Genomic DNA, 26,980 nt, shown 5'->3' with positions numbered 1-26,980 from the left:
TTTTTATTTCACAATGAGCACTTACGGGACTTAATCAACTTGGCTTTACTTTACATTTACATTTAATCATTTAGCAATTGCTTTTATCCAAAGCAACTTACAAATGAGAACAATAGAAGCAATCAGACCAATACATAGAATTCGTAGCTATGTGTCTTTTTATTTTAATTTTTTTTAAAGAATAGAATAGAATAGAAAATGTAAGTGCTAGTATTAGTTGGTCAAGTGCTGGTGAAAAAGGCTGGCTTTATTTGTTAATCCATATATCATGTTTTAATTTGAGTATCAAAAATGATGCATCATGCTTTAGAGGAATGTAAATTTGTCATTATGCTATCTCAATCATCATTGTAATGCATTGCATCATAGGTTTTGCCATCCACAATAAAAACTACAATGCTTTCAAAGTAAAACCAAGTGTTTCACAATACTATCACACAATAAATATTTCAGACTTTGAAATTCTATCATATCATATTTGCATATTGTCTTACTAAGACACATTATTGGGAGATATAAATTATATGCATTATTTTAGTCTGCTATACTGTTATAAAAATATATTTGATTTAAATTACAGGCTAATAGAATTTCTAATTTTGGCCATAAAAATTATAAATATTATAAGGTTTTATTTTAAGGTTCAATGTACACTGCCATTCAAAATTTGGGATCAGTAAGTTTTTTATTGTTTTTTTTTTTTAAAGAAGTCTTTCCTGTTAAACAAGGCTGCACTTATTTGATTAAAATACAGAAAAAAACATTAATATTCTGAAATATTATTTCAATTTATAAAAGTGGTTTTCTATTTTAATATACTTTAAAATGCACTATATTCCTGTTATGCAAAGCTGAATTTTCAGCATCATTACTCTAGTCTTCAGTGTCAGATGATCCTTCAGAACTCATTCTAGTATGCTGATTTATTCTCAATGTTGGAAACAGTTGTGCTGTTTAATATTGCTTTTGGAACCTATGATTTTCAGGATTCTTTGATGTATAAATAGTTAAAAGGAACAGCATCCGTTTAAAACAGAAATAAATCTATGTAAATGAGAAATAAATATACATGTGTGTGTTGCATATATGTAAACACATTTCAGTTTTGTGTGTGTGTGTGTGTGTGTTGTGTAGGTGATGTGGACGCTGGACAGTAACAGGGAGATGGTGAGGAGCGTTGCTCCAAGTTTACAGCAGACATCTTTGCAGAAGCTGCCTCTCAACACACTTCATCATAAAGGCATCAGCAGGATCCTGCTGCGCTACAACCAGGCATCTGCGCAGGACGTCCGGTAGGATGCTGCCCTATTTACAGACATCTGGTCTCGCTTACAACATCTACATTACATAATACAGGACAGTTTTGGAACAAAAGCTGCAGTGTCTGCGCCACTAGTGTAATGGACTGGAAATGCAAAAACCTGTAATTGCGCTGTCAAGTGTGTAAAAGCTATTCATATATCTCTGTGTGTTTATTTTAATAGGCTGTATAATGAGAACAACATCAGTCTGACTCTGTATTCAGTGAACGAGCCGTGGCTGTATTCCCTGCTGTGGTGCAGTGGGGTGCCGTCTGTCTCCTCCGAGGCCCCGCAGGTGCTGAGGAAGGTGCACTATCCGCTCTGGCTCATGGTATGAACCCTCATCTGCTTATAGATTATTCATTAAGCAACGACACAAAGCCTTCATGCTTTCACAGATATGTAATTGGTCTGCATCTGCTGTTCTGGGCTTTATTAAAAATGAGAAGCATACTGCCTTTTTCTAGAATATAACTTAAAAATATGATAAATGTTAAGGGGCAAATACAAGATTGAGATTAAAAATTTTTATTTAATAAATAAATATTGATAATTAATGATAATAAATGATCTTGCAATGGCTGTGATAGCTATTCTCTTACGCCATCTACTGGTGTTTGTGTGCTTTATTAACGTTTGTGTTTTTTTCTAGAGTCCGGATGAGTACTGCTTGATATGGATCTGTACTGATCTCATTTCCTTTGCTGTAGTTCTGGGAATATTTATATTCCAGAAGTAAGTGTTCACTTGTTTGACATGGTATGCTGTAGATTATAGGGATGAGGTTTTATTCAAAGTAAGACCTAGTTCTAGTTCAGTGTTATTTTTGGATTATTTATTTACTGTTGTAGTATTTATTAATATTTTGAATTCACTTTTATTTTTATGTTTTAATTTTAATTACTTTAGTTTAGTGTTAATGTTAAATAAATAATAAATAATGTTATGTGCATTTATAATTTTTTGGTTATTTATATATATATAATAGATTTATTTCAGATTTAGTCATTTTAGTACTTCAAATGATTTGACTTTTTTTTATTATTTATAATGAAAAAGTTGGTTGCCAAGACAACAATTTATATTTTTTTGTTTAAGCTTTTCATCTAATGTTTTTATTTTATTTTATTTTCCCAGTTAATTTTAGATTTATTTTTAGTTAACCATAAACTTTCAAAAAATGTGTTGTAATCAAATATAGCCTCCCATGGGAAATTCACATTGATTGACCTTTACAAAACAAATATTAATGCATCCTAAAACATGATTACCTCAAGCGTGAAAGAGAAGGAAAGAAGGATAAGAAGAAAACGTGTTTGCGTTGATGATGTTTTGCATTACAATATTATGTTTAATGCTGGAGGTCAGCATCACTGGTAAATGTGTGAACTGAAAACTCAATCTTATGTTGGGTTCTGGATCCTCTACATTTGCTGCGCTTGCCATAGTGACATTTGCATCTGCTTTTCTGAACTGACCTCTTAATTCTCTCCCTTTCTTTTACTCTTGTACCCTTTCTTCCACCTCTTCTCCTCTTCTTCTTGCTCTCTGCCTGATGTGCATGCTCCTCTTCTGTGCTGCATTCTGGCATCTCTCAGCTATCACATAATCAGGTAATTGGGTCAGCGCTGTTGGCCCATGCTGCCAGTGTATATCTCCCTTTCTTGCCTGTATAATCTTCTCTGTATAACCCGGTTTCAATCTATCTGCCTGGATCTTTCGTTCTACCTGTATTTTGTCAATGCTATTACTAACTCTTCTCACTAAACCACAGCCCACATGATTACACTTTAATATCACTGCTTATCATTTAACATATAATTAATATTTAATTGAGGTACATTATGTGGAATGACTTGGATAAAAGTTCACAAACAGGAAGACTTGATGGTTTGCTAAGTCATTCCGCACTCATCCACTAGGGGGTGAAAAACCCATGACTGACAGTTACAGACTATTTAGCGGTTTAGCTGGCTATATAGAATAGATAGAAGGTTTAAAGAATTCAATATTAATTTGAAATGGAATAATAGTCTTCACTTTTGATCAATTTAATGCGTCCTTTTTTAAAAAGGTGTTAATTTCTTCACTGACCCCAAACTTTTGATAGGTAGTGTAAACACACTGTGTATATCAGAGACTACCAATTACTTTAGTAGATCACTGTGAGAGTAACGATTTTAAAAAGCATAGGTTTTATTAGCTGAGTCAGCAGTATCAGTGTGAACTCTGTTTGGAGATGTCATTAAGGTCAGTCTGTGTACGTGTGTGTTTGTGTGTGCACGTGATCACAGGTGGAGAATGAGCGGGATGCGGAGCTACAACCCAGAGCAGATCATGCTGAGCGCAGCCGTCAGGAGATCCAGCAGAGATGTCAACATCATGAAGGAGAAGCTCATCTTCTCTGGTAAGAGCCACCTAACACATCCTTTTGACATTTCTCTTATTGAGTGTGCATGAGAGTGCTATACGTAAGCTTATTACACTCACTGTGCTGTGAAATACTGGATTCTGATTGGTCAATCAAATCTTTGTATAATAATCAACAACATATTTCTCCATTGTCCATGGCACAATAGTGGTGTAATTTTTTCATGTGTCATATATTACTTCACAGTGTTTCTCTTTTTATACCAAGAAGTTAGAAAAGCTCATTAGCAGCATCTTGTGACTCAAATCTTAAGGACTTTATAGGATTTATTTTAAAGGAATTGTTCACCCAGGAATAAAAATGTGCTGATTATATATTCCCCATCAGGCCATTCAAGATGTAGATGGGTTTCTTCATCGGAACAGATGTGGAGAAATTTTGTATTACATCACTTGCTCACTTGCAGTGAATGGGTGCCGTCAGAATGAGTCAGACTCAGAAACACCACTCTAGTCCATCAAGTAATGTCTTGTGAAATGAAAAGCTATGTGTTTTCAAGGTGAAGTTTTTTTTATCAGCTGTTTGGACTCTCATTCTGATGGCACCCATTCACTGCTGAGGATCCATTGATGATGTGTTTCTTTGATGCTTAGCTGTGTAATAAGTGGGATAATGTACAGCCAATGTCCATTATCGCATTATCTCTTTCAGAGTGACACAAAATCCCTCTGTCATGTTTTTTTTTTGCGATTTATGTACAGTTGACTGTTCATGTGTTGCATGCAATGTGTTTTTGGATTAATATTGTTTGAGCATGTGTCCCAGCAATGTTTGCATGCCTCTGTGTGTGTGTGTTTGCCCTGTCTAAGGTCAGCCACAGTAGCTGTCTACCTCCTGGGTTTGAGTCTGTGTCACCGCATCCCTTCATCCCATTCCATCTCATTCCATCTCATTCCCTCTCCTCTCCTTCCTGTCTCTCACTGTCTACCACCATCCCGTCTCTTATCCTGCATCCATTCTTCCATCAATCCATACTCCGCTGACATCCCACAGCTTGAATGATAGGCCAATGGCCAGAGTAGCTCTGGCCTGCGTTTGGTGAGTATGAGGGCAATGATAACTAACCCATGTGGAATTCACAAAGAAGATCTACAGTTTGCTTTTTCACCACTGGCTCTGTTCCAAGTGTGCAAACTACATAAGTAGCTAGCATAAAAAGCATATTAATATATTAAACCTTATAACTGAGCAGAAATGTTCTATACAGGCATAAACTTAGTAAATAGATCACACATGCACTCCTTAACATTTGTTTTTACGGTTTTTTTTTGTTTGATGTGGTTTACGGTTTTAAACAGTTTTCACAGATTCACACCTGTGATGCCTAATAAAGTGCTGTCTCATTAGGCAGCTCACTAGGGTGTGGAACAGAGCTGATATGATTGAAGATCCTTGGTTTGTGGAGGTCTTGTAAATGTTGTGGGCGTTAAGCATAATTTGTATTGCCTCCTGTCATCTTATTCCACAGAGGTGAGCAACGGAGTCACGAGCGATGAACCCTATATGGAAAATGGATTTAACTACTACAGCAATTAAGATATTGCTCATTGACTCATGGAACAAAAAATGACATCACACCCTGATCGAGCTTGTGGTGCCTCCTCTGAACTACTGACTCAACTCTTAGCCTACTGTTTCTGATGGACCCGTGTACAGAAAATTCTTTTTTTTCCCCACTATTAAGTTGCTCGTTTTAAATTCTGGACAGTAAAGAGAAGTAGGAAGTGCGGTTCTTCTGTTGACTTTCCAAATCTGTGGCCTCTTCCCCTACGTAACGCTTGAGGATCCTGGAATGCCTGTTACCTGCTTCGTATTGAAAGCATGCCTGTGATAATATAGTGGATTTTATCTGTCGGTTTTTGGGGATTTTATTTTTCTAATCTTCCATAGCCAGCCAATGTGGAGTATAACACATTATGCCAGTTTTTATTTTTATTTTAAGACCCTGGTTTGGTGTGATATTATCATTCTAATGATGCCTTCTGTTCAAACGGTTGTGCATTTTTAAGAATAAACAGGTGTTTACAGAGTGCCTGCCTTTGACCTTCAAATTATATTTGCTGTATTTAATATACCATCTATTTAGCATGTGGTTCAGTTGTCATTTTGGAAGGAAATCACCCAGCCTTATCGTTTTAGTAGGTATGATGCCAGATTACATGGAATATTTATGTTTGGCATATCTGTGGTTTAATTTAGGAAAAACAAACAAACAAAAAATCCCCTAGTTATAAAGGAAGCTGGCTTGGAGTTTCAATGCTGTGCAATATTACTCAAGACACTGTCCTTGTCCGGACGTTGTCATTTTAGTTTCAACACTTTTGTTTGAGTGGCTTTTCATGTATTAAATATTTTGTACAGGGCTTCCCATTGCTGAGATGTCCTGACCCTTTACTTAATATTGTAAATGTGAGATGTGACATTGTTTACAGTGGCTTGTGCTGTCACACGCTGTTTGATGTTTTTATTTTGTATTGATGTGTTTCAGAGGTCGAGCAATAAAAAAACTCTGCAGTTTTAACAAGGTTTGTTTTTCTTTGCACAGTGGCAAAAGTTAAAGGACTTTAATCACACATACAAACAAGGTTCTGTACATAATGCAACAAATGAAATGGTACAGGACTGTACAAAAATAGAATTCAGTGTTTTTTACAATTACAGTAACGTTTTGAATATGCATTCACACTGATAATCGTTTTCCCTTTTGAATTTGTGCAATGTTCTGAACTCCTCTATATGCAAAATGCATTAAACTATATTCACACTTTGCAAAAAGTATTTTCACCTCTTAATATTAAGCTTTTAGCATTATATAAACAAAACTGGTCAACGCAAAAAGCAACATCTTTTTTCTTTTTTGTTTGGTCCATGTGGGTAATTATACTTCACTTTTATAATATGCAGAAAAATGTGAACCTAAACATGAAATATATATGTAAACATTTATATATCTTTTAATTTACATTCTTATAAAAGCTTCAGTTTGAAGAGTTAATGAACTAAATACCACACTGGTCATGCTGGTAAATTTTTAAATGATTTATATTTAACAGTTGGCAGGTAGTATTATGGTTTACTAACACACACATATATATATAAATAAAAGCCTCACAAAAAAGACTAAGTCTTTAAAAATAAAGTACAAATCAGACTATGCTTAGTCTACGGTACACATTTAACTGTGGCAATTATAAAAAGGCACAAGCAAAACTCCAGTAGACAGAAACAGCTAGATGAAATCAGAACTAGCCTTGGGCAAAATAAATAAATAAATAGCGGAGACTGGAATGATTATTCAGTTATATACAAACAGCTGCATCCCTGAATATAACATCATTAAACCTGCTTAAAACCAGTTGTCAAAGACTTATTGCACAGTTAGTACCAGTTAGGCACAAAGATGGCAATAAACTAACTACTATGGTCCCAAGCAGACACTTGCTCAAGATAACAGGGGAAAAAAACATTCTCTCAATGCGAAGATAAATGTATAAACTTTAATTAGGGCCCACAAGTCCAGATGTTTAGTTCAAATGCTCCAGTTACCATTGTGTTTGGCCCAATCAGGAATTCATTGCAAAGCTAATGTGTTTAAGGAAGCAAAAACATGTAACACACACATTGTTTAACCAGTTTTTGGTTTGTTGACACATAGCAGTCATGTGACAAAGTAGCAGTTTAAGTCTCTCAACCAATCAGCTGAAGTTGGTCTTACGAAGGTGCCTGTTGGGAATCTCAATTGCGCTGACCTGGAGAGGCCAAGAGCCGCCCATGATGCCTGCTTGAATGGCCACCCCGGTCACCACAGCCAGGTCAGGGTCCACTGAGGTGTTTGGTTCCTTTCCAAAGTACTGACTAATGAGCTGTCTAATGCGGGGGATCCTCGTAGACCCTCCCACCAGGACGATCTCATCCACTTCCTCTTTCTCTAGATGGCCCTCAATGAGGACAGTCTTAATGGGTGCCAGAATCTTCTGGAACAGATCTGCATTCAGCTCCTCAAAGAGTTCCCGTGACAGCCTCTCCTGAAACAGGACTTTTTCCTCCTGCGCTCCGTTCGCTCCCGTTGTCTGCAGGTGAAGAGGAACACGGAGGTGGACGTAAGGCTCCTGGGTGAGGTTGAGCTTGGCGGCCTCCACGGCCTGTCGGAGGAGGTGGATGTCTTCTTTAAGAGTAGGAGGCACGCCATACTGCTGCCGCACTTGCTCGATGTTGTACTGCAGCAAACGCTGGGTGAAGTCCTGCCCTCCAAGCTTATTATTACCTGTGGAGATGAAGACCATGCGTTAATCTCGTGCTGAAACAAGAGGACGCTTGTGCACCTGATGTGACACAATTTCCATGTGTGGTAGGTAAATGTCAGTGAGGTTTTGCTGAGATTGCATTACCCAAAACCTTCTAACCTAAATACCCATTGAGGTCAAACCACAGAGCTTGGGGAAAAACGTGGTACGAGTATTCAAATACAGAAGGTCATAACCAGAGTCCCTACATTCTCTAAACCATGAATTTCAATGATTTTCTCTGAATTTTCTAAATCATTTGTGATGACTGTATGAGGATTTGAAAAACAACTCACAACAAATACAGTAGATCTGAACTAGAAAAATGTACATAACTACAAAAAAAAAAAATCCATGAAATTTGAATTCATATATTTAGATTTTAATATTAACGTATTACAAATATAATATTATAAGATAATACAAATTAATTGTTTTATATTTTAAAGGTGTATGTTGTGCTGTGGCTCCTAACGGTTTTCTATTTAGAATGTTTATTTTAATTTTTATTATGCATGGTGCATGAGTTTCACCATGAAGAAATGACGTGACCTGCACTGTTTCGCCCATGCGTGTGCGATACGTCAAAGCGTTGTATTGTTTGGGCGTACGACACGTGAAAATTAAATAGCTAAACATGCTGTTTGCCAGCAAAATAAACAGACAATTGGTACTTGTAAGCCTGAAGAAGCAGAAAATGTACATCTCAGGTCACAAGACAGAAAAACCGAACAGAGACAAAACACAAGCGTAAACCTCGGTACTGGACATAAGTGGAACGATTTGACGACGAAGAAAATGCTGGGTCGCCTCTTTTTTGTTGGACAGGACAGGGGGAATAACGTTAGGGAATTCATAATTGTGACAAAGCAAAACACTTTATAAAATTATGAACCTGTCATTCAAGCCTTTAAAGTTTAAACCATTTCAAAGAAAAGGAGTAATTGGAAATGATAAAGGATTATGTATTTTATACATTATAATATTAGTCTGAACAAAAACAGCAAAACAAATATGCAATTTCACTCTCTTCCAGGAGGTAGCGCTTACGTAAAAGCAGAAATAGCAATGCGCCCAAGTGCCTGAATTACATTAATGTGTATGTTAAATTACAATTAATTGCTTAGCAACCAGATACAACTAAACTATGCTTCATGTTACACCCAATGTTTCTTCCTTCTCTTTGCTTTAATAAACAAACTTGTAATAATGGAGAGAATACAGAGCAGGATATTTTTCAAATATGTAAATAGCATAAAGCTGCCCTGCCCATTAATAGTCACACAAATATACCTACCATAGAAAAATCTCTCCTAGTTGATACATTTATAATGTCATATCACCCAGCTCACCTGCCATTGCTCTGGTAAGGAACATGCCACCTTGCTTATTAAGAAGTGACACATCTAGTGTTCCTCCTCCCAGATCCACCACCAGCACATTAAAGACTTCCGCTTTATGCAGTCCATAAGCCATCGCTGCCGCCGTGGGCTCATTTATCACCCGCAGGATGTCCAGCCCTGATGAGGAAGACATGCACAATGATCGATCAGTTAATTATTATAGAACATTATCAGCTTTTACAAGGATACTGATTTCTATGAAAGACCGTTATATCCACATGATATAAAAAATACAAAAAGTTAATTGCAAAACAAGTCAGAATTCCGAGATCTAAACTTAGAATTTTGACTTTTTTCTTGCAATTCTGATTGTACATCTCACAACTCTGACTTGTTTCCACTGAATTCTGAGTTTTCTCAGAACTGCAAGGGAAAAGTTAGAAAAATCACAATTTAAGTTTTTTGTTTGTTTGTTTGTTTGAGTGCCTTCCATAGATTCCAATAGCTGGACAAGCAGGTTTTTGACAGACTAAGGCTGTGGTTACATTAGCAAAATTATGTGTGCAAAAAAAGGGTCAATTGTCAGTAGCATAGAGATGCATGAAGGACAGCTTGTCTTGCACTGAAGTTACTTTCAAACCAAGCAGCTTTCTGTTTGTCAATGCAATAAATTTGTGTAAAGAAATTCCTAATTGTGGATTCCGAATAAAATGCCCAGCTTTTGCGATTAATGAACACCTTAAGAAGTGAGTAGTAAACTCACCAGCTAGGTTAGCTGCTCTAATGGTGTAGTTTCTTTGCCTCTCATCAAACTCTGCTGGCACTGATATAACCGCTTTATCGATAGGTACTCCTAGTTTTTTCTCTGCCATCTTTTTCATTTTCAGCAGGAGACGGGATCCGATGAATTCAGGAGTAACTGTGAAGGTGCTATTTGTAGAGACTAAAAATTCTGCACTCCTGTTGTTGAAGATCACCTAAACAAGTTAATGTTAGAGACACTGTAAGCATTGCAAGAGCAATTAAAGACTGTATAATATCAAATGTTTACCTTAAACGGGTATCGAGCGCTCTCTTTTTCTAAAGTGTCTTCATCGAAAATCTTCCCTATAAATCTCTTGGCATCATAAATTGTGTTTTGAGGATTTATGTCAGACAATTCCTGGCCCTCATGTCCAGAAAACACACCGGTGGAGGTGAACGACACCACACTCGGAATGCTTTTGCGACCTTTGTCATCTTCAATAACCTCAATCTCGCCTGTGCCAGGCTGAAACACTCCCACGGAGCAGAAAGTGGTTCCAAGATCCAACCCAATGACCCTGGGCTTCGGAGGGGGCAGGTACTGCTGTCCCAGATATCCTGCCAGGAACAAAGCCAGGATGACAGAACCTGTAGGGACACAGAAATATATATGACTAAGAAAAAAGTGATATATCAGGAAATTATATAGTCATATAGGTTACCATAAAACTCAATGGTTACTTAAGCATGTCGTTCATATGTATTATAAAAGTATAGAAAAAGTGGTGTGTAGAAAAAGTAAAACACGGCACTTCTAGACCATATTCCTGGTGCGTTAATGCGCAAACATGATGATTAGAAAGATAGCTGACTAGATTTTGAAACACAGCCACTGTAACTAATGTAGTTTGAAGAACAGATACCAGCTGTGTCTATTTTTGTTGTCTAAAGTTGGACATTATATATCTGTCTGTCTGGTAGTTATCCACGTAACGTTACAGTCAATTCTTACTTTCATGACAGATGCGTCAGTCCTATTTCTAGCTAACTGCTACATAGATGGTCATTCTGTTAGAGTTGACATATATCTTTACTAGTACATTAGTTTAATTTAACACTTACCTATTATGGACATTTCCCCGGCCATGTTACCAACCCAATATGTTATGGATATTTGAGATATAAGAGATGTTCATTCAGTATCTGCGCCGGCCGAACGAACATACACGTCGACCTAATATCGACTGTTTGGATGATGGGGGTTGTAGTTCTTTTAATCAGTAGCATGGTCACCAATGTGATAGGAACTGCTGCTGCTGTTAACTACATTTCCCAGAATGCAATGTAAAGCGCAGTCGGACATCTGCACAACTTCCTGTTATCTTTTTTAGTTTCGAAACCGGAAGAAACTCAACATTCTTGTGTGCAAGACAGAATGCACGGTACAAAACTTTACTGTCTATGGTACAAACGAACAAATAATAATGATGATGATAATAATAATACATTTGAACAATATGAAAAGTAAGGATACATATAAAAAAATATTGGCAAACCTTATGTAGTAATTTTCATTATTGTTAATAAAAATAAAAATATTTTTCCACTCTATCATCATATGCATCTGTTCTGAGTTTCTTCCCTCCCCACCTTTATTTCCTGCCACAAGACCTTAGTTGATAATAAATATGTATGAATTGATAATAAATATGAATTAAAACGTATGTGTATTAGCATGTTGATCAGAGACGGGAGTTGTATATTAAGTATTAATTCAGTCAAAGGATGGAAAGTGGAAAGTGCATTGAAACTAAACCTCCGTATCAGTCACGTGACTAGTCATCTGGAAACTCATCCCACCAAACACTCACCAAAACCAAAAAGTTATTTTGAGAAACAGATGGAAAGTTGATAGCATAAATGTGAGCAGTAGAAGCTAACATAAACACAGTTAAATGAGTAAGTAAAAGAAAGCTTCAGAATAAATAATTTTTTTTAATAATATTATATACAATTCAGCCATCATAAACATTTGTAAAAGCTGAAAAAATTCCTCACACACAAGTATGTTGCCTAGAAAGTTCAAATGATATCTGCATTAACAGAAATACTGTAGGTTACATCAACACTAAGCTGAACAAAGAATGTCTAAATAAAAAACACAAGTACATCTAGATGAAAGACGAGCACAAAAAAGAAAACATCTTAACAGTATATTAAACAGTTCTGTTCAGTTATGTGTCTGTTTGTAGCTTTCAGGAGCGAGACATTGGATAATTCTCAGCTGTCAGGACACTCTGCAGGAATAAAACATCCCGAGTCTCTGAGACAGTCATTATCTTCGTCTTCCTCCTCATTGCCCTTCATCACTCCCTCTTCGTCTTCTGTAAAAGCCAAGGCAAAGACAGGTTAAATCTCTCATACAAACTCCTGCTCTTTAATTTAATCTCTGCGGAACAAATCAGGTTTACATTTGCACATAAACCCAAATGAAATTAATGTTAATTAAATGACAGTATGTCTTCCTGGTTATTATCCCTAACTCATATCAGCCAGAGAGGCTCAGCCATGTGCCACCTGCTCACACAGTGAGCCCACATCCAAACACCAATTAATCCTGACCTGTATTTACAGGAAAAGGCCGTTCCTGACTGCACAGAGCGTTATAGATTAAATTTAAATAGATAAGGTTGTGACTTTTAGTAATACTGGACTCACTGTCTGACTGATATTTCATCAAAACACAAACATAGACCATGCAAAGATTGCGGTATCTGTGTCCATCCTGAGGCTTGCTGACATAAAGTTTCCTGAGATGGACACAGAGAAAACCAAAATATAGTTTTGCCCAAAGCTGTCAATCAAACTGCTTGTATTGATACTCACTGCTTGTTACATAGAGGCAGTCTGATGCAGCCAGCAACCTGCGTCTGTGTTCTGGATCGGTCACATTCAGCTCAATCAAATGCCTCTCTTTCAGATGTTTGAGATCATCTACTGTCTGGTAGCCATTGATGAGTAATGAAGATGCATATTCCTGTGACAAATGAGATTTCCAATATTAAATTGTGCAATACAGCTATCAACTATCCAGGCAAATAGAAATTTATGGACATATATAATGCAAATTTTAGGGAAATTATCTTGCAGTTTCGCTACATCATATATGTCGACTAGTGTGGATGTGAACAGGTGCTTTCAATTAATTCTCTAGAGAACTTTTCTTATGGGATTGATATGTAATAACAAGGGAGGAGAATGTCAAAGTAACCAGATGACAAATCTGGCCAATGACAAATCTGGCAGTATAATTTATATAGTATTATAGCATAATTTTTTTGAATTGGCTTTTATTTTTATATTCATTTTATTTTTGTTGTAAGTATGTTTTTAAGTGTTTTAGTCATTTTTATTAAACATGAATTATAAAGCTATTATTATTTATATTATTTTATTAATATATTTATATATTATCATATATTACTATTATATAATTTGCATTGTTATATTAATATTTTTTAATACTTTAATATTTTTTTTACAAGGCAGCGTTTCTATAAAAAATATTTTTTTTTCATATATTTTAGTACTTAAAATTAAAATTATTTATTTCAGTTAATTTACAAGGCAACATTTCTAGATTTTTTTTTTTTAAGTTTTCCATCTAATATTTAGATTTTATATTACGTCAGTTTTTTTTTCAGTTACAGAAAATTGTTTGTAATAGTTTTTATTTTAGTTAATAATTCAAACACTGGTGGCAGCCAATCAGTGTGACGTGTGTCCTGTCTGTGGTTATACCTCTAAATGAAGTCTCTCTAATAGCTCCAGGAGTGTATTTGGTCGTGGCTTCTTGCATACTTTCACAGGTCTTATTTTTGGGGCCTCCTCCTCTTCTTGCTTCTCTTTCTCAGGCAGAACATCCACATAAATAAACTTGAAATTTCCCACTTTATTATTAAGCAAGCCAGTCCATATGCCCATAGGTGGTTTACTTATGATGCTGATGATGTCTCCCACCTGAAAAAGATGACCAACACCATTAATTTACTATTGGCAGTTAATGTTTCTCCTTTAAAATTGTGCTGATTAATTAAACTGGAAAAAAAAATCACAATATTTATTTCACCTTCAGTTTTAGTGAGTCTGTATCATATGGACTGGGGACAAAGTCTGTATGTACTTTAGCTCGCCCGCAGAACTGTCCCGTGTAGGGCACTTCCTCCTCCAGTTTCAGGCTGTCTCTATTACTGGATACATCTGAATTGCTAGCCACACCACCTGAGCCAATAAATATAAAAACAAAAAGAGTATGATTAAAATGTCAAATCTCTTTCCACATCAGTTGATTGTGTGTAGATGCTTACTGGATGAGCTCTGTCCACTGTAGAGGCTTTCTAATGAGTTGCTGGTTTGGTCTGAGCTCTGCTTCTCTGCTGCACACCCATTCTCTGTTTCTCCCTCAGTGTCATCACCCTGTGCCAAACAAAATATCAGTCTATATACTCGAATGAACTATTCTACAGATTAAGTGATAGGGAGAACTGGTTGGTTGGTTGGTTTCAGAGGTTGGTTTTGTGGGTCATAATTTCTGGGTCATAAGGTATACACTCAGAAAAAAAGGTAGAAAACTGTCACTGGAGGGGTGCCCTTTAAAAAGGTACTAATATGCTAATTTTAGGTACTAATATGTAAGGTACTAATATATAACTTTAAGGACCTTAGGGTATGGCTTTGTATTGTAAGTATTTTCTGAGAGTGTACTTCATTACTTCATCAGTCAGAACAGAAGTTAAAAAACAATTCAAATGTCCCTTGATCTTTTGACATATAAGTGGTCATTGTGTTATAAAAAAACATCCTGTAAGTTTCAGAAACTTTCTTGTTAGTCTAATTAGTCTAATTATGATGTTTGTTAATGAAAAAATCTTGATAACATTATAAGTGGGACCTCATAGATGACTACAAAATAAAAAACAATGGCAGTTCATGATGACTTTAAAATATAGAAATGTTATATATATATATATATATATATATATATATATATATATATATATATATATATATATATATATATATATATATATATATTGATATAGACATTCTTTTACATCAATTTATAGCTGCTTTAAATCCTACATTATATGATCACTATTGCTGCATATATATCTGAATACATATTTTTTGTTTTTATATATATATTTAAAAAAATTGATAGTAAAACAACCAACAAAGGGAATAACACACCCCCTAATATTTAGACATATATTTCATTTTCCTTTAAATGTGCCAACCAACCCCCTTGCAACCTGATGAACTGCTGATATTTGGGTAATAAAGAACTTGGTTGCTTAATCAGTGCCAGTAATCAAATGAGGAACTCGCATTGTGACTCACCATGTCCTCAGAGCAGGATTTGACGTGTTTCTTGGCCATCCGTTTACGCATAGTCATCGAGATGGCTTTCATCTTTTGTCCCAAACTTCCTGGTTTCTCGCAGTGTTCTGCTGTTGGATCACTCCCTGCCTGTTTTATACACGCAAAAACAATATATTTTGATAATCCTTTTTTGTGTGTGTCTGTATATATATATATATATATATATATATATATATATATATATATATATACATATATACACAGTATATAATCCTCCATCCAGTGGTCAGTTAGGCTATTGTTATTAAAGTAGGCTGAAGGTTTCTCATTTAAGAGGCAGTGAAAAATATTTTATGAAGAAACATAGTATAACAAACATAAACATAATGGTGAATAAACTCTCAGATTTATACATGTCTTATTCGTGCAAATGTATCTTACCTCAACTGCTCCATTTTCCTCAAGTCTGGAAGGGGAGTGTTGATTTCTGAATGTGTCAAATCTTCCAAAACTGGTGGATCGCTGTGTTAGGTAAATAAAATCAACCACTTTTATAAAGGATAAAACAGCAAGGCACATGCAGCATGAACATTATTTTGCATAAAAAAGTCATTATAGTGTCCATGTCATCAAGTTATAGAGCACTTCAATTTGACAAAAACACTGTATGATTTATAATTTGCTCACAACCTCTTAGCTCTTCCACAGTAAAATGCAGATAATTATCTAAATTTAAAATGTAATCTCAATCAAATAGCAAACTGTGGTATCATTAGAGCCATTATCATGAATTTGACCTTGACAAAGCTGTTCATACTTGTTCAGTAATTCTGTAAGCTGTTTTCTTTTTGTTACATTAAAAATGTCAGTTTTCTTGGTCCATTTTCAAACGTCAGATCTATTGGGATATGGCATCACTGCATGATATTATAGCCTAATACATCTACTCAAATAAAACCTTCAGATTATTACCTAAAATCTTAAGATACATTAATAAATCCTACCTTTGGTTTAAGACTTTTTGGTTTGTCTGATACATTTGAAGCAGCCCTTTGGAGCATCGCCTTGATGTGTGCGTTCAGTTTTTCCTTAAAATGAAAGTCTAATCTGAAACTAGTGGTTTAACTTCTCAGCTCCACAAGTGAAAGATTGCAATGTCTCAGCAGAACAACCCATTACAAGAACTTCCTTAAATCACACAGGATGTGAGCCAATGCGCACTCTGTCATTTATCAAGGCATCAGTTCTACAGGGGAAAAACACTAAATGCTTGAGTCTGCATTTTGTGGTTCACCACTTCACAGTCATTTCGAGTAACACAAATACATAAGTCGGACTCTGTGGCACACACTCACACACACAAAAAGAATTTCCATAGAGGTGCTTTTTACATAATTTAACTAAAGGATGTTTTTTACATAATTAAACTAAAGAACTTGAAATAAAGGATTGCAACATTTTATAAAGGCCCTCAGATTGTAGAATAGATGCAGGAATCTGTTCTTCCAGTATGTTTATATATATATATATATATATATATATATATATATATATATATATATATATATATATATATATATATATATATATATATAAAACTTTATGACTGATGTACATAATTTCACATTAAAACTATAAACATACTCCATCGAAAGCTTATTAATCAAAATTCCTTTTGTCCTTTGCCCAAGTTGCAAAATCTGGTCTCTGTATAGGGGAAGTAGCTCCACTGCACGCAAGGAAGTGGACCCATGCTTTTGAAACACTTCCTGTCTAATTTCACAACTTTCAGAAAGGATTTTTCTTGCAAAACTGCACAACGACGAATTCTGTCTGACAGCTGTCTTATGTACAGTACTTTGCACATGCAAAGTGTGTTAGTCATGGGCTCTGTTTATGTCAAGAATGAAAATCCATGGCATGTACTGACCACTAGTGTTCATGAAAACCCTACAGACAATAACAGCCTAATCCAGATGTGTGCAGTCGGCCATAGCAAAATCCAAATCCAGGATTACCGCACTATAACCTATTTCTTTAAACACTACAAGCCTTTGAAAACAAACAGTCCTTCCTTCCATTTGAGAGTGATGCAGTGTAGTAATTCACTCCTACTCAGTGCAAGACCGATGATACATATGAGAATGCAGGAAACAGGAAAAGATTATCAATTTACATGGTCTCTATATACTTTCATAAAACACTGTTGGTCATCATCACCCTATAGGGTGTAAAAATATAACTGGTTGGCATGACAGGACAATCTTCGAAAGTCTTATATTGTAATAATAACATGCATTCAGTACTTGAAAGGAGGTTAAGAGCCTGAGTTTATAACACATAAAATAAGAAGCTTTGATAATTTACATATTTATCACATATTCATGCTTTGCAAAGAATAATGTGAAATAATTGTTTCTTGAGCAAGTAATGGCTGCTGAAAATGTAAAACTGAAATATACATCTTCCCACATGGCATAAGACTTCTTCCAACAACATTTTAAAATACTTTTGAATGATAGTATAAATAAAATTTAAATAATAGTATACACTGAAAATGACTTACACAGACATCCACACTGGTGCTAGAACGCAACACTCCTTTGGGGAAGGAGTCTCTCTTCGAGTTTCGAATGTTGCTTTTATCTTCTTGACTTGGAGTTGTGGATGTAGTCCAGTCCCAGATGTGGACTTGATATTCATTGCAGGGAGGTAGACAGGTGTTGTTGGCTGGTATCCAGTTTAATGCTGTTTCAGTGGGGTTACTCCAGCGATGTCTGGCAGGTGCTGTCTCCGTGACCCTTGACCCCCAAGCAGTGTCACACGTCATTCCTTTGACACCTTTGATGTGAGCTTTGGAAGACACAGATAAAAAATATCAATATATGTCACTGACATTCCGAACAGCTTTTGATAAATAAATAAAAAAACACAAAACTGCGTGACTGCTGTAGCATCAGATTTAATCGGTTTATTTACATGTTGTTTCTTGTGTTGGAGTTCCTCTTTTACTGCTTTTCCTCTCCACTTTTTTCATCCTTGTCCCTCTTAGCTGTGACATGTCTGCATGTGCTGTTTTATGCTGTCAACAGTAGACATAATAATAAAATTACATTGTTAAGTAATACCTACCTACATGCATATTAAATAAAGTAATAAAATAATTGTTATAAATAATTACATTCAATTCTAATATATAGGAACATTAATATATAAAACATAATTAGTATTATACACCCTTATTTTGCTGACAATATTGATAACTCTCAAGAGTGAGTCCATTGACGGAGTACTACACTGGTGAACACATAACAGATTTAGCAGTCTCGACTGACTCGAATGCCATGTGGGCAAAGGGATTACATGGGCAGAACGTGCCCCTCACCCAACCATCTGTACAGACACAATCAACCATGATACCCTGAACAGGGAGAACTGTTGTTCCAGCCCCTGTGTAATAAATGACGATCACTTACATTCCAGCTGGCACAAAGCACCTGGGAGGACAGGGCTTGAACTCACCATGTAATTCTGTTTGCTTCTTAGCTGATCTTGGTTTGGATTACATCCCTCATAACAGACAATCTACCAATGAAAGAATGAACATTTTTAATAGAAAAGGTAATGAAAATAAATAAATATGCCATAAACATGTTCTAGGTTATAACTTTAATTATACCAACATAACTCAGTTAGACACAAATGTTGTGTGTTTCCGACCTGGACAGGAATCTCTTGCTGTATGTTTCTTGAAATGGTCTTTCTGTCTGCCATTGTCTGGCTTTCAGCCCTTCTTATAGCTCTTACCATATCTGAAATTTAAGCACATTTAATCAAATTATTAGGCAATTAGCAACCAAGTCACTATATAAAATGCTTGCTTTTTTAAAAGTTTTTATTTTATTAAGACATCACAGAATCTCTGTTAGACAAAGAGAAATGGTAGACCAAAGTGGAGCTCAAAATAGTACATTCCGTATAAGAAAACATATGTGGTTTTGCACCGTTTCCTGTTTTGCTTCTTCACGTATTTTGACGAGAGGAAATATCACATGGCAGGTGATTTTACTCTGCTTAGTCAAAGAAATGTGGCACATCCATACAGACAGGTTCAACAGCATTATTACCTTAAAATAAATGTGCACCACCATTAGAAAATTAGATTAGAGTAAGCTTATAATCTTTTCATTATCTTTTAAAAATAACAGTGATTTATATATTTGAACATCGTCTTTTTATCAAAATCTCTAAGCTAAACTACATTTAACGTTAGTTGATATTGATGACTTTGTTAGAATGTATAGTTGACATTGAAATTGACATGTCCTATGTTGTGACACTATACACCATCTAAAACATTGAGCAATTATTTTATACTTATTAAGCATCTTTTATAAACCTAAAATAATAATAATAATTGAGAGATTACATTGAATATTTTTACTTTTAAAACTACTGTATGACACCACAGGTCCATTTAATAAGTAAAATGATGTTTAAAATTGGTGAGAATAAAATATTCACTTCTCCCCTATATATTAAGAAGTCCTTTGAAAGTCCTTCACAGTTGTAAGAAGCTGAAGTCTAGGGCTCTATTTACAATTAAGACCCTGCTGTTTCTTAATTAATCTCACACAGGACAGGCAAGTGCTTTAAGTGAGCTGATGACTGCACAACACTGTCCATTCACTGTCAGTGGGATTTGACGCAGTCAGAATCTTATAGGCCATCTGACTGGCCAATAGTAAGTGATGTTGCTTAGCTGTGTGTGTCTTGGAAATGAAATCTAGTCGGGCTTAACCTACAAATCCTCAGACCGGTTTTACCTTCATTCTGATTCTTCCTCAGGAGGACTAAATCTTCCTGCATTTTGGCAGTGGGCCAGACAGAATTAGTGCAGACGGTATTATCTGCAGGAGGGAAATCAAGCCATTAGGGGTTTGTTCATTTAAGGTTCACTAATGTTCCATGCTTTTACTTTTTCACTCTGTGAAATCTCATTTAAAGGCAAGAAAATGTAGAAAATCTGGTTTGTCCTTTCATTCATGCTCATGATGATCTGATACACACTGTACCTTTCTTTTTCATTATCTATTTACTGGTCGACTGCCAGTCAAGGTAGTTGAGCATTAAAGCATAACAAGGGTGTACTATTGCAGCTTAGTCACGTGATGCAGAAAGTTTAGGAAAATGTATAAAATATCTCTCAAAGTATTACATACCTAAAGCTTCATTTTCAGAAACAGATTTTGGTAGTGAACTGAAAGAAGATGCAAGGAAACGTTTAAGGAGGGTACATTTTGCATTTTCTGTCTGTGTGAAAGCCTCAAGGGCTCTTTCACTTTTGCTTTGACAAGAAGTTCAACATTTTTCTCTTTCTCTTCTCTTCTGACTAAAAATACAGATTGAACTCACCTTTGCTTCTTTTTTCTAGTGTTGTCTGACTTGATCTGTGAGATTTCCTGTAAACACATACAGTATGAAGCACTTTGGTCATATATTCTAGAAACTTTAACATGCAGAGTCGTCTGTTGTTGTATATATTTATTTGAAAGTGTGAAATTATGGGAAGTGTGATCTCAAGATTTCGAATGCCTGTCATTTCAGGTTTCTCTCTCATAGGAAGGCCTCAAATATATTTCCATATGATTACAGCACAATCTATTAGCAGCAGCTTTAATTTAATGGAAGCTCATCATGTCCACAGCAGTGTTATAGTTTGCTTCCAGATGGCCGATACATTTCCCATGACAGTGCAGTATATGGATTCAACATTCCAGCAGTCATTTCTATAGTTACCATGGAGATAGGACGCCCCGCACTTCTCCATTTGGTAGCATCATCTGAGAGAACAGCTGGGCTGCAGGACCTGCTGGGGATGGTGTACACCTGAGCCTCACAGGACTCCTGCACGGCCTCGTACAGGCTATCCATAGAGCCCTCCTACAAAACAACATCACGTTGGTCAAATATCTCTGTTTTTATACCTTGTATAAAATTAAGTGTAGCATTTTAAACCTAGCATTTTAAACAGGCATATAGTATAATAATAAAATAATTAATAATAAACATTAAAATAATTGTTGATATACAGTGTCATATGCAAGTGCATTTAAAATTAACTTTCTAAAATGCATTATGGGTGCAACGGTGGAGCATTTAACTTAATTTAAGCATATTAACTTTAGCTTTGGTAGAAACTAAGTTCACAGTATTTTTATCCAAAGCAAGTCTTCTCTTTTTTAAACAAAAGTCGGTCAGAAATCAAACAATTAATGTAGTACAACCACCGATCCACTAGGGGTCACAGACCACCTGTTTAAGACCCTGATTTATTACACAGTGTTTATAGTGCATTTCAGTGCAAAAGATGACACAAATAACCAGAAGCATAAGTTTGCTTACAGAAGATCAGACCAGCGTGAATTCAGTGAAGCGAGGCCACCATTAATCATAAACTGCACAAAACAACACAGGATCTGGCAGAGAAACTCAGTCCAGTCTACACGTTTCACCTATGTGTTTTGTTTTTATAAACTAAAAAAATAAAAAATCATAATTGAATTCAATTAAAATATTGTTAAGGTAAGATAAATAAAATGTATCTTTAATGCAAGGGCTATAAAAGCCATACTCAACCAATAACTTGACTTCTTAACCAAAAGAAAGCATAATAAACGGCCCTCGTGAGCAAATATAGCTTGGTTCCTGATCTTCATGCACTGTCACATGCTGCCTTCACATCCTCCAGCAGGCCACGTTTCATACACACGCTGTCAGTCTACAAACCACAGAGCCGAAAAGGTGAATCACTTACCAGAGAAAAGCAGAAGAGATTCATTCTGGAAAGTATGGTTTCTTTCCAATGCCCACAGCACAGGATGAACAATGGGACGAGTCAGAGGCAGACAGAGAGCTGAGTGCTTAGTGTTCCAGGCTGCCTACTGCTCACAGATTAATACTGAATGACATCCTTCCTCTAATCCAATAGATGTGGAGGACCATTACCACTCCAGGCAGCCCCTCAATCACCGCTGAGCTTGTTACTTACTAGTGAACTGGGTGGAGAGCTTTTGTTTGCACTATGAGATTTTTGCATGCAGCACTTACTAATACGTTTTTTTTATAGTATTGTTTTTTTTAATATTTTATTTAGCCATATTTTCTCTAAACAGTAATTTTAATTACATTAAATGGAAACTGAAAACAAACAAGTTGTATAGGAACAACACCTGCAGTCTCTTATTTCATGTTAGTGACAGAGAAATATACTTGAATATGGCAGTGAGAAATATTTTATTAACCAAGCACCATGTTCTGACTCCATCCACAGGGAAAGGGAAATGAAGGTGACATTAAAGCACAGCCCTTAGGAGAATTCATGATTCAAGTACCTTCAAAAAGCTTGACTGCAGTGTGAAACACTTAAGAAAACCTAAAATACACTTCATGTGGAACCATCTGAACTAACTTTAGCTAAAAAAAAATATTTAATATGACTGAATCATCCTCACTACATAAGGTTACGCCATCGAAAGAACTGTAAAGCTAAGGCCACACAGAAATTTCCCCTTAAGTGCAGTTTCACTTTCTACATTCTACTCAAGGAGTGTGGAATGACATTTTGTAATAAGAACTTTATTCACTTATGCAAAGCTTTTTTTCTTCCATTCTCAGCTAGAGGAAATCTGCCCTGCTAAGGATGCCCTGTCTTGGCATATGACACTACCTGCTAGCACAGCTAGTGTTTCTTAGCCAAAGTGCATGTGATGTCTTGTCAACAGTCCTTAAGTCGCTTATATCTGCAATTGTCTTGAAATAGACCCAGAGGATTATGGTGCACAACGCAGCGTTTCAGACCTCAGGACAGAAGGTGAATCTGCTTCAAGAATGTCTAAGCTGGTGCAGAAAATGGGTCAGTATGAAACCAAGGTGTTTATGGTTTCTCTCTGACTGTGCACGCAGATGAATGTGAAGGTCGTCAGACATTTGATTTGCTTCAGTGATAATCTGCTTGTTTTGATTTTTGGAAGTTTGTCCAATTATGCAATCTGTTCATTTCTTTTATGTTGCAATGAAAAGGGCAGTTTGAGGTGATGGCTGGTCTGGCACTAGCACAACTAATGCACTCAAATAATTAATGTGCCCTTGTGAATTTAATGATAAGTTCTGCATGTTTACGAATGCATATTCTGAAGTATAGCAGATTCCATTGTAAAGTCAACAAGAAATCAAAATGAAGTCTATTTAATTTCTTAATGCACATTCCTGGTCTTATTATGCATAAACCATTGTGCAATCCATTAGTGTTGTTATTTCAAATTAATATATGGAATTGTTGCAATTGCAATCTTTATTATATGTATAAAATGTATCTTCCTCTTAAATGATTTTTCCTTTATGCTGACATCATTCATTGCCAAATAGGTATTTAGGTATCATTTTAACAATTTTTGGTGGGTAACACCCACTTTTCACTGTCCAATCAGCTTGCAATAGATACAGTTAAGCCTCGCCCAACATTTTTCCTAATTTAGTGTCAAATTACACTCAAATTGTGGAACTAAAATGGGGTTGGAAAATGGAAAGATGACAAGGCCTTTTTCTACAACCTCAGCTCATTTAAAGTTTAATCCATCACTGTTATGTGTCCTGTTCCCCCTCTTTTCTTCCTCTTTCTTGAAAAATCTGGGAAATCTCACTCTCCCTTAATCAGCGAAAGAGCTTAGATTCTCAGAAACTACAGCTCATTCACTCACTCATTTCTTAGAACTTGTAAATTGACAAAAATGCCATGTCAATTCAACACACCAAGGCCTCCGGCTCTTAATCTTTTGCTGTCCATTAAAGAACATGACAAGATAAATTGCTGTGCTGTTCGCTATGTGAAATAAGGTGCACAGGTTCCCAGCTGGTTATTTTCAAAGGAAGAAAATCCTCAATCTCTTTAATAACAAACCCTGCAGTCATGGAAACAGAAATAAAGATGGGAGGATTAATTCAAATCTGACCCATATTTCCTTGTTTGAATTAACATTATTAGAAGCAGCCCAAATTTTTGTGTAAAGGTATTTTAAAAAAATGTGTAAATACATGAATATATAAAAATATATATCCACTGTATTATTATGTATAATAAAATTTTAACAACAGTTATCTGTGCAAAAGTGCAAAAGAAAAACTTGTTGACTAAAACTTGTGATTGGTTGATAAAGTATACAGAGAATCTCATCATCTCTAATGGAGTTAACCTTGTTTGGAAATTTTAAATCACCTTTAATCAACATTCGATATGCATTTTTTTTTTTTTTGCATTTTGTCAAGAGAGATTAATGCTTGGACTGCATGTTTGGCTTTCAGTCTTCTCATCTGTTAAAAGCAGCAGTTAATCCAGACGCACATGGCATCATAACATCTCTCTTGAATGACCTACATTCATCTGATACTGAACACACACATACACTGCATTTTACTGAGCAAAGTTTATTTAATTCATAAATCAAATCATACAGAGCTGGGACAGAAATCAAGCTTATTAGACATTCCTTTAAGCAGGGCTATGTAAAGCAAACCATGTTGATTCAAATGGGAAAAAGGAATTAGAAAAATGAAACACCTAGAGTAACCCAGGGATTTTTTTTGTGCTACGCTATTACAATGAACTTTAGTGACTGATCCGATGACTCTGTCATGGTGAGAGATCAGTCACACAGATCAGAAGTGCAGCAGTAGACGTTCACTCCAGGAACACAGAATTCCTCACATGTCCGGCTGAACACAGTGGCTACGGTTTAGGGCATAAAGAGAAAACAGCTCAATATCTAAACTTCTACAATACAGACCTTTAATAAATAAATTACATTCTCCTTTTTAAAAAAAACAACAACGAGGGGTAATAAATATGAATCTGTTACTAAGGTTATTTTTGTTAACAAAAACTAAAATTAAAAACCAGAATTCCATTACTTAAAATAAAATATAAATTAACTAATATATATAAAATATTTTTTAAAACATATTTTATTTACGCTAGTTAACAAGGCAACATTTCTCACTTTTGTTTAGTTTACGTTGAAGAGCTAAAATGACAATTAAATAAACTAAAACTATGTAGACGTAAAATATTAAAAAATGCTGAAAAAAGTACAAAATAGATTCAAATTAAAAATATAAACAAAAGCTAGTATATCATGATACAAAAAAGTCATTGAAGGTTAATGACTATTGAAAATTGAGTAAATAAATTATTTTAATATTAATTGCTTACCTGTTGAAATTGTTTTGCAGAAGTTGCTTGAAGCTGGGCATTGAGTTGGGGTCTTGCAGTCCCCATCCACACAGGTGTAGCATGTCAACGAGTGCACTATTACATATCAGACAGATATATAGCAATGATGAAAGTATCTGCACTTCATCAGAACATTTTGAAAAACTTTTAACTACATTCCACAGCGTAATATTTGACAGTTTACTCTACTACATTTCATAAAAACATATTCTTTCCTCTGAGACATAGCAATGTCCGGTTCATTAACAAATCTTTCATTTGAAATTAAAAAAATTTCAATTAATCAGTTGAACCAATTCACAGAATTTGTATGAATCAGTAAGCTCTGACCCATTTTGAGCAGGAAGATAAAGGATGGATGAATGGTTAGATAGATGGAAAGAGAAAAGCTTTTGTCTTACCTGAAGCACTGCAGAGAAGCACCACAATAAGAGCACACACTAGCGTCTTCATGATGGAAGCTGGTCTGGTCATGCGGAGGAACATGTTCCTTTATATACCTCGGTTACACCTTTTACTGAAAATACATTCTTCCTAAAGTATATCAGTAATGCTGCATGACAGGTTTCATGTAACTGGATGCAGTATAGATGTCAGCTAGTTACTGGACAAGGAAGTAAAAATAATTTTCTTAGCTTAATGTCTGTCCTTGTCCTTCTTAGCTTGTGAATTGTTTAAGCCTAGATGTAAGATCTGAAAAACTTCTATGAAGTCTGTAACTCCACTATGTCTTTTCCTAATCTTTCACTTATTTTTTCTTAATCTTTTCAGTTATTTACCCAAAAATCTGATAAGTTGGCTATTTTTATATTGAGATCACTATCTATTTTCCAGCACTAGCAGATACTCCCACAATGCATTATATCGATAGGAAGGACATATTTCCCCAAATATCACAATGATTGTACTTCTATTTTATAATATATTTCTTTAATAGTTAAAACCATAAACCACACTATTACTATGAGATGGGCATCTAAAGTGCAGTGCTCTTAAATTCAAATTCCTCCTGCATTACTAAGCCTGTCAGGTAGCATAGAAAACATCCAATTAATCTGCACACCAACAATCCTCTGGTGTTCCACTGGGATCCGTACTTGGACCACTTCTCATTCTATACTAAATCACTCAGTTATTTCATAACCTCTCATGGCCTCTTACCTCTTATTAAAAATGCAAATCTCATCTCAAAGTTAAAATTACAGGCC

At 35.5% G+C, this 26,980-nt stretch overlaps 4 protein-coding genes across 8 annotated transcripts in view; 1 reads left to right on the top strand and 3 right to left on the bottom strand.

Moving 5' to 3' along the window:
* The window catches only part of gdpd5b (glycerophosphodiester phosphodiesterase domain containing 5b), a 40,325-nt gene extending 34,563 nt beyond the window's left edge, over positions 1–5,762 (top strand). The window contains exons 12-18 of one of the 4 annotated variants that reach the window (XR_009424373.1): positions 1,135–1,292; positions 1,485–1,632; positions 1,954–2,036; positions 2,900–2,914; positions 3,596–3,708; positions 4,542–4,770; positions 5,201–5,762. Coding sequence is in view for 2 of the 4 variants with exons in the window: in XM_059514204.1 (XP_059370187.1) it covers positions 1,135–1,292; positions 1,485–1,632; positions 1,954–2,036; positions 2,900–2,914; positions 3,596–3,708; positions 5,201–5,268 (585 nt within the window). In the remaining 2 variants the exon portion in view is untranslated. The remainder of the gene's footprint in view (positions 1–1,134; positions 1,293–1,484; positions 1,633–1,953; positions 2,037–2,899; positions 2,915–3,595; positions 3,709–4,541; positions 4,771–5,200) is intronic. The other 3 variants (XR_009424374.1, XM_059514204.1, XM_059514205.1) reach the window with 3 other exon arrangements.
* Positions 5,763–7,215: 1,453 nt separating this feature from the next.
* On the bottom strand, positions 7,216–11,361 carry hspa13 (heat shock protein 70 family, member 13). Its single transcript, XM_059514206.1, has 5 exons — positions 11,225–11,361; positions 10,410–10,750; positions 10,122–10,335; positions 9,368–9,535; positions 7,216–7,996 (listed from the first exon to the last, which is right to left on the bottom strand). The coding sequence occupies exons 1-5, from the start codon at positions 11,247–11,249 to the stop codon at positions 7,428–7,430; spliced, it is 1,317 nt and encodes a 438-aa protein (XP_059370189.1). The 5' UTR covers positions 11,250–11,361; the 3' UTR covers positions 7,216–7,427.
* Positions 11,362–12,077: 716 nt separating this feature from the next.
* samsn1a (SAM domain, SH3 domain and nuclear localisation signals 1a) lies at positions 12,078–22,431 on the bottom strand. 2 transcript variants are annotated; one of them, XM_059514202.1, is made up of 16 exons: positions 22,302–22,431; positions 21,284–21,427; positions 20,900–20,946; positions 20,707–20,744; positions 20,311–20,394; positions 19,205–19,296; positions 19,007–19,069; positions 18,464–18,566; positions 18,051–18,337; positions 15,926–16,006; positions 15,503–15,631; positions 14,470–14,578; positions 14,232–14,389; positions 13,904–14,122; positions 12,989–13,139; positions 12,078–12,486 (listed from the first exon to the last, which is right to left on the bottom strand). In XM_059514202.1, exons 1-16 carry the CDS (start codon positions 22,323–22,325, stop codon positions 12,383–12,385), a joined length of 1,833 nt encoding a protein of 610 aa, XP_059370185.1. In that variant the 5' UTR covers positions 22,326–22,431; the 3' UTR covers positions 12,078–12,382. The 2 variants fall into 2 exon arrangements, with proteins under 2 accessions (XP_059370185.1, XP_059370186.1); XM_059514203.1 differs by having other exon boundaries at positions 14,232–14,383.
* A 2,520-nt stretch (positions 22,432–24,951) lies between these two features.
* Positions 24,952–26,295, bottom strand: ly6d (lymphocyte antigen 6 family member D). Its single transcript, XM_059515112.1, has 3 exons — positions 26,174–26,295; positions 25,752–25,847; positions 24,952–25,268 (listed from the first exon to the last, which is right to left on the bottom strand). Exons 1-3 carry the CDS (start codon positions 26,256–26,258, stop codon positions 25,186–25,188), a joined length of 264 nt encoding a protein of 87 aa, XP_059371095.1. The 5' UTR covers positions 26,259–26,295; the 3' UTR covers positions 24,952–25,185.
* Between the last annotated feature and the right edge of the window lie 685 nt (positions 26,296–26,980).

Source organism: Carassius carassius, chromosome 28 (assembly GCF_963082965.1).
Source record: "Carassius carassius chromosome 28, fCarCar2.1, whole genome shotgun sequence".
In the NCBI taxonomy this organism is placed as follows: Eukaryota; Metazoa; Chordata; class Actinopteri; order Cypriniformes; family Cyprinidae; genus Carassius; species Carassius carassius.
The sequence above is the reverse complement of the archived record's forward strand: the minus strand, read 5'-3'. Positions and strand labels throughout refer to the sequence as shown.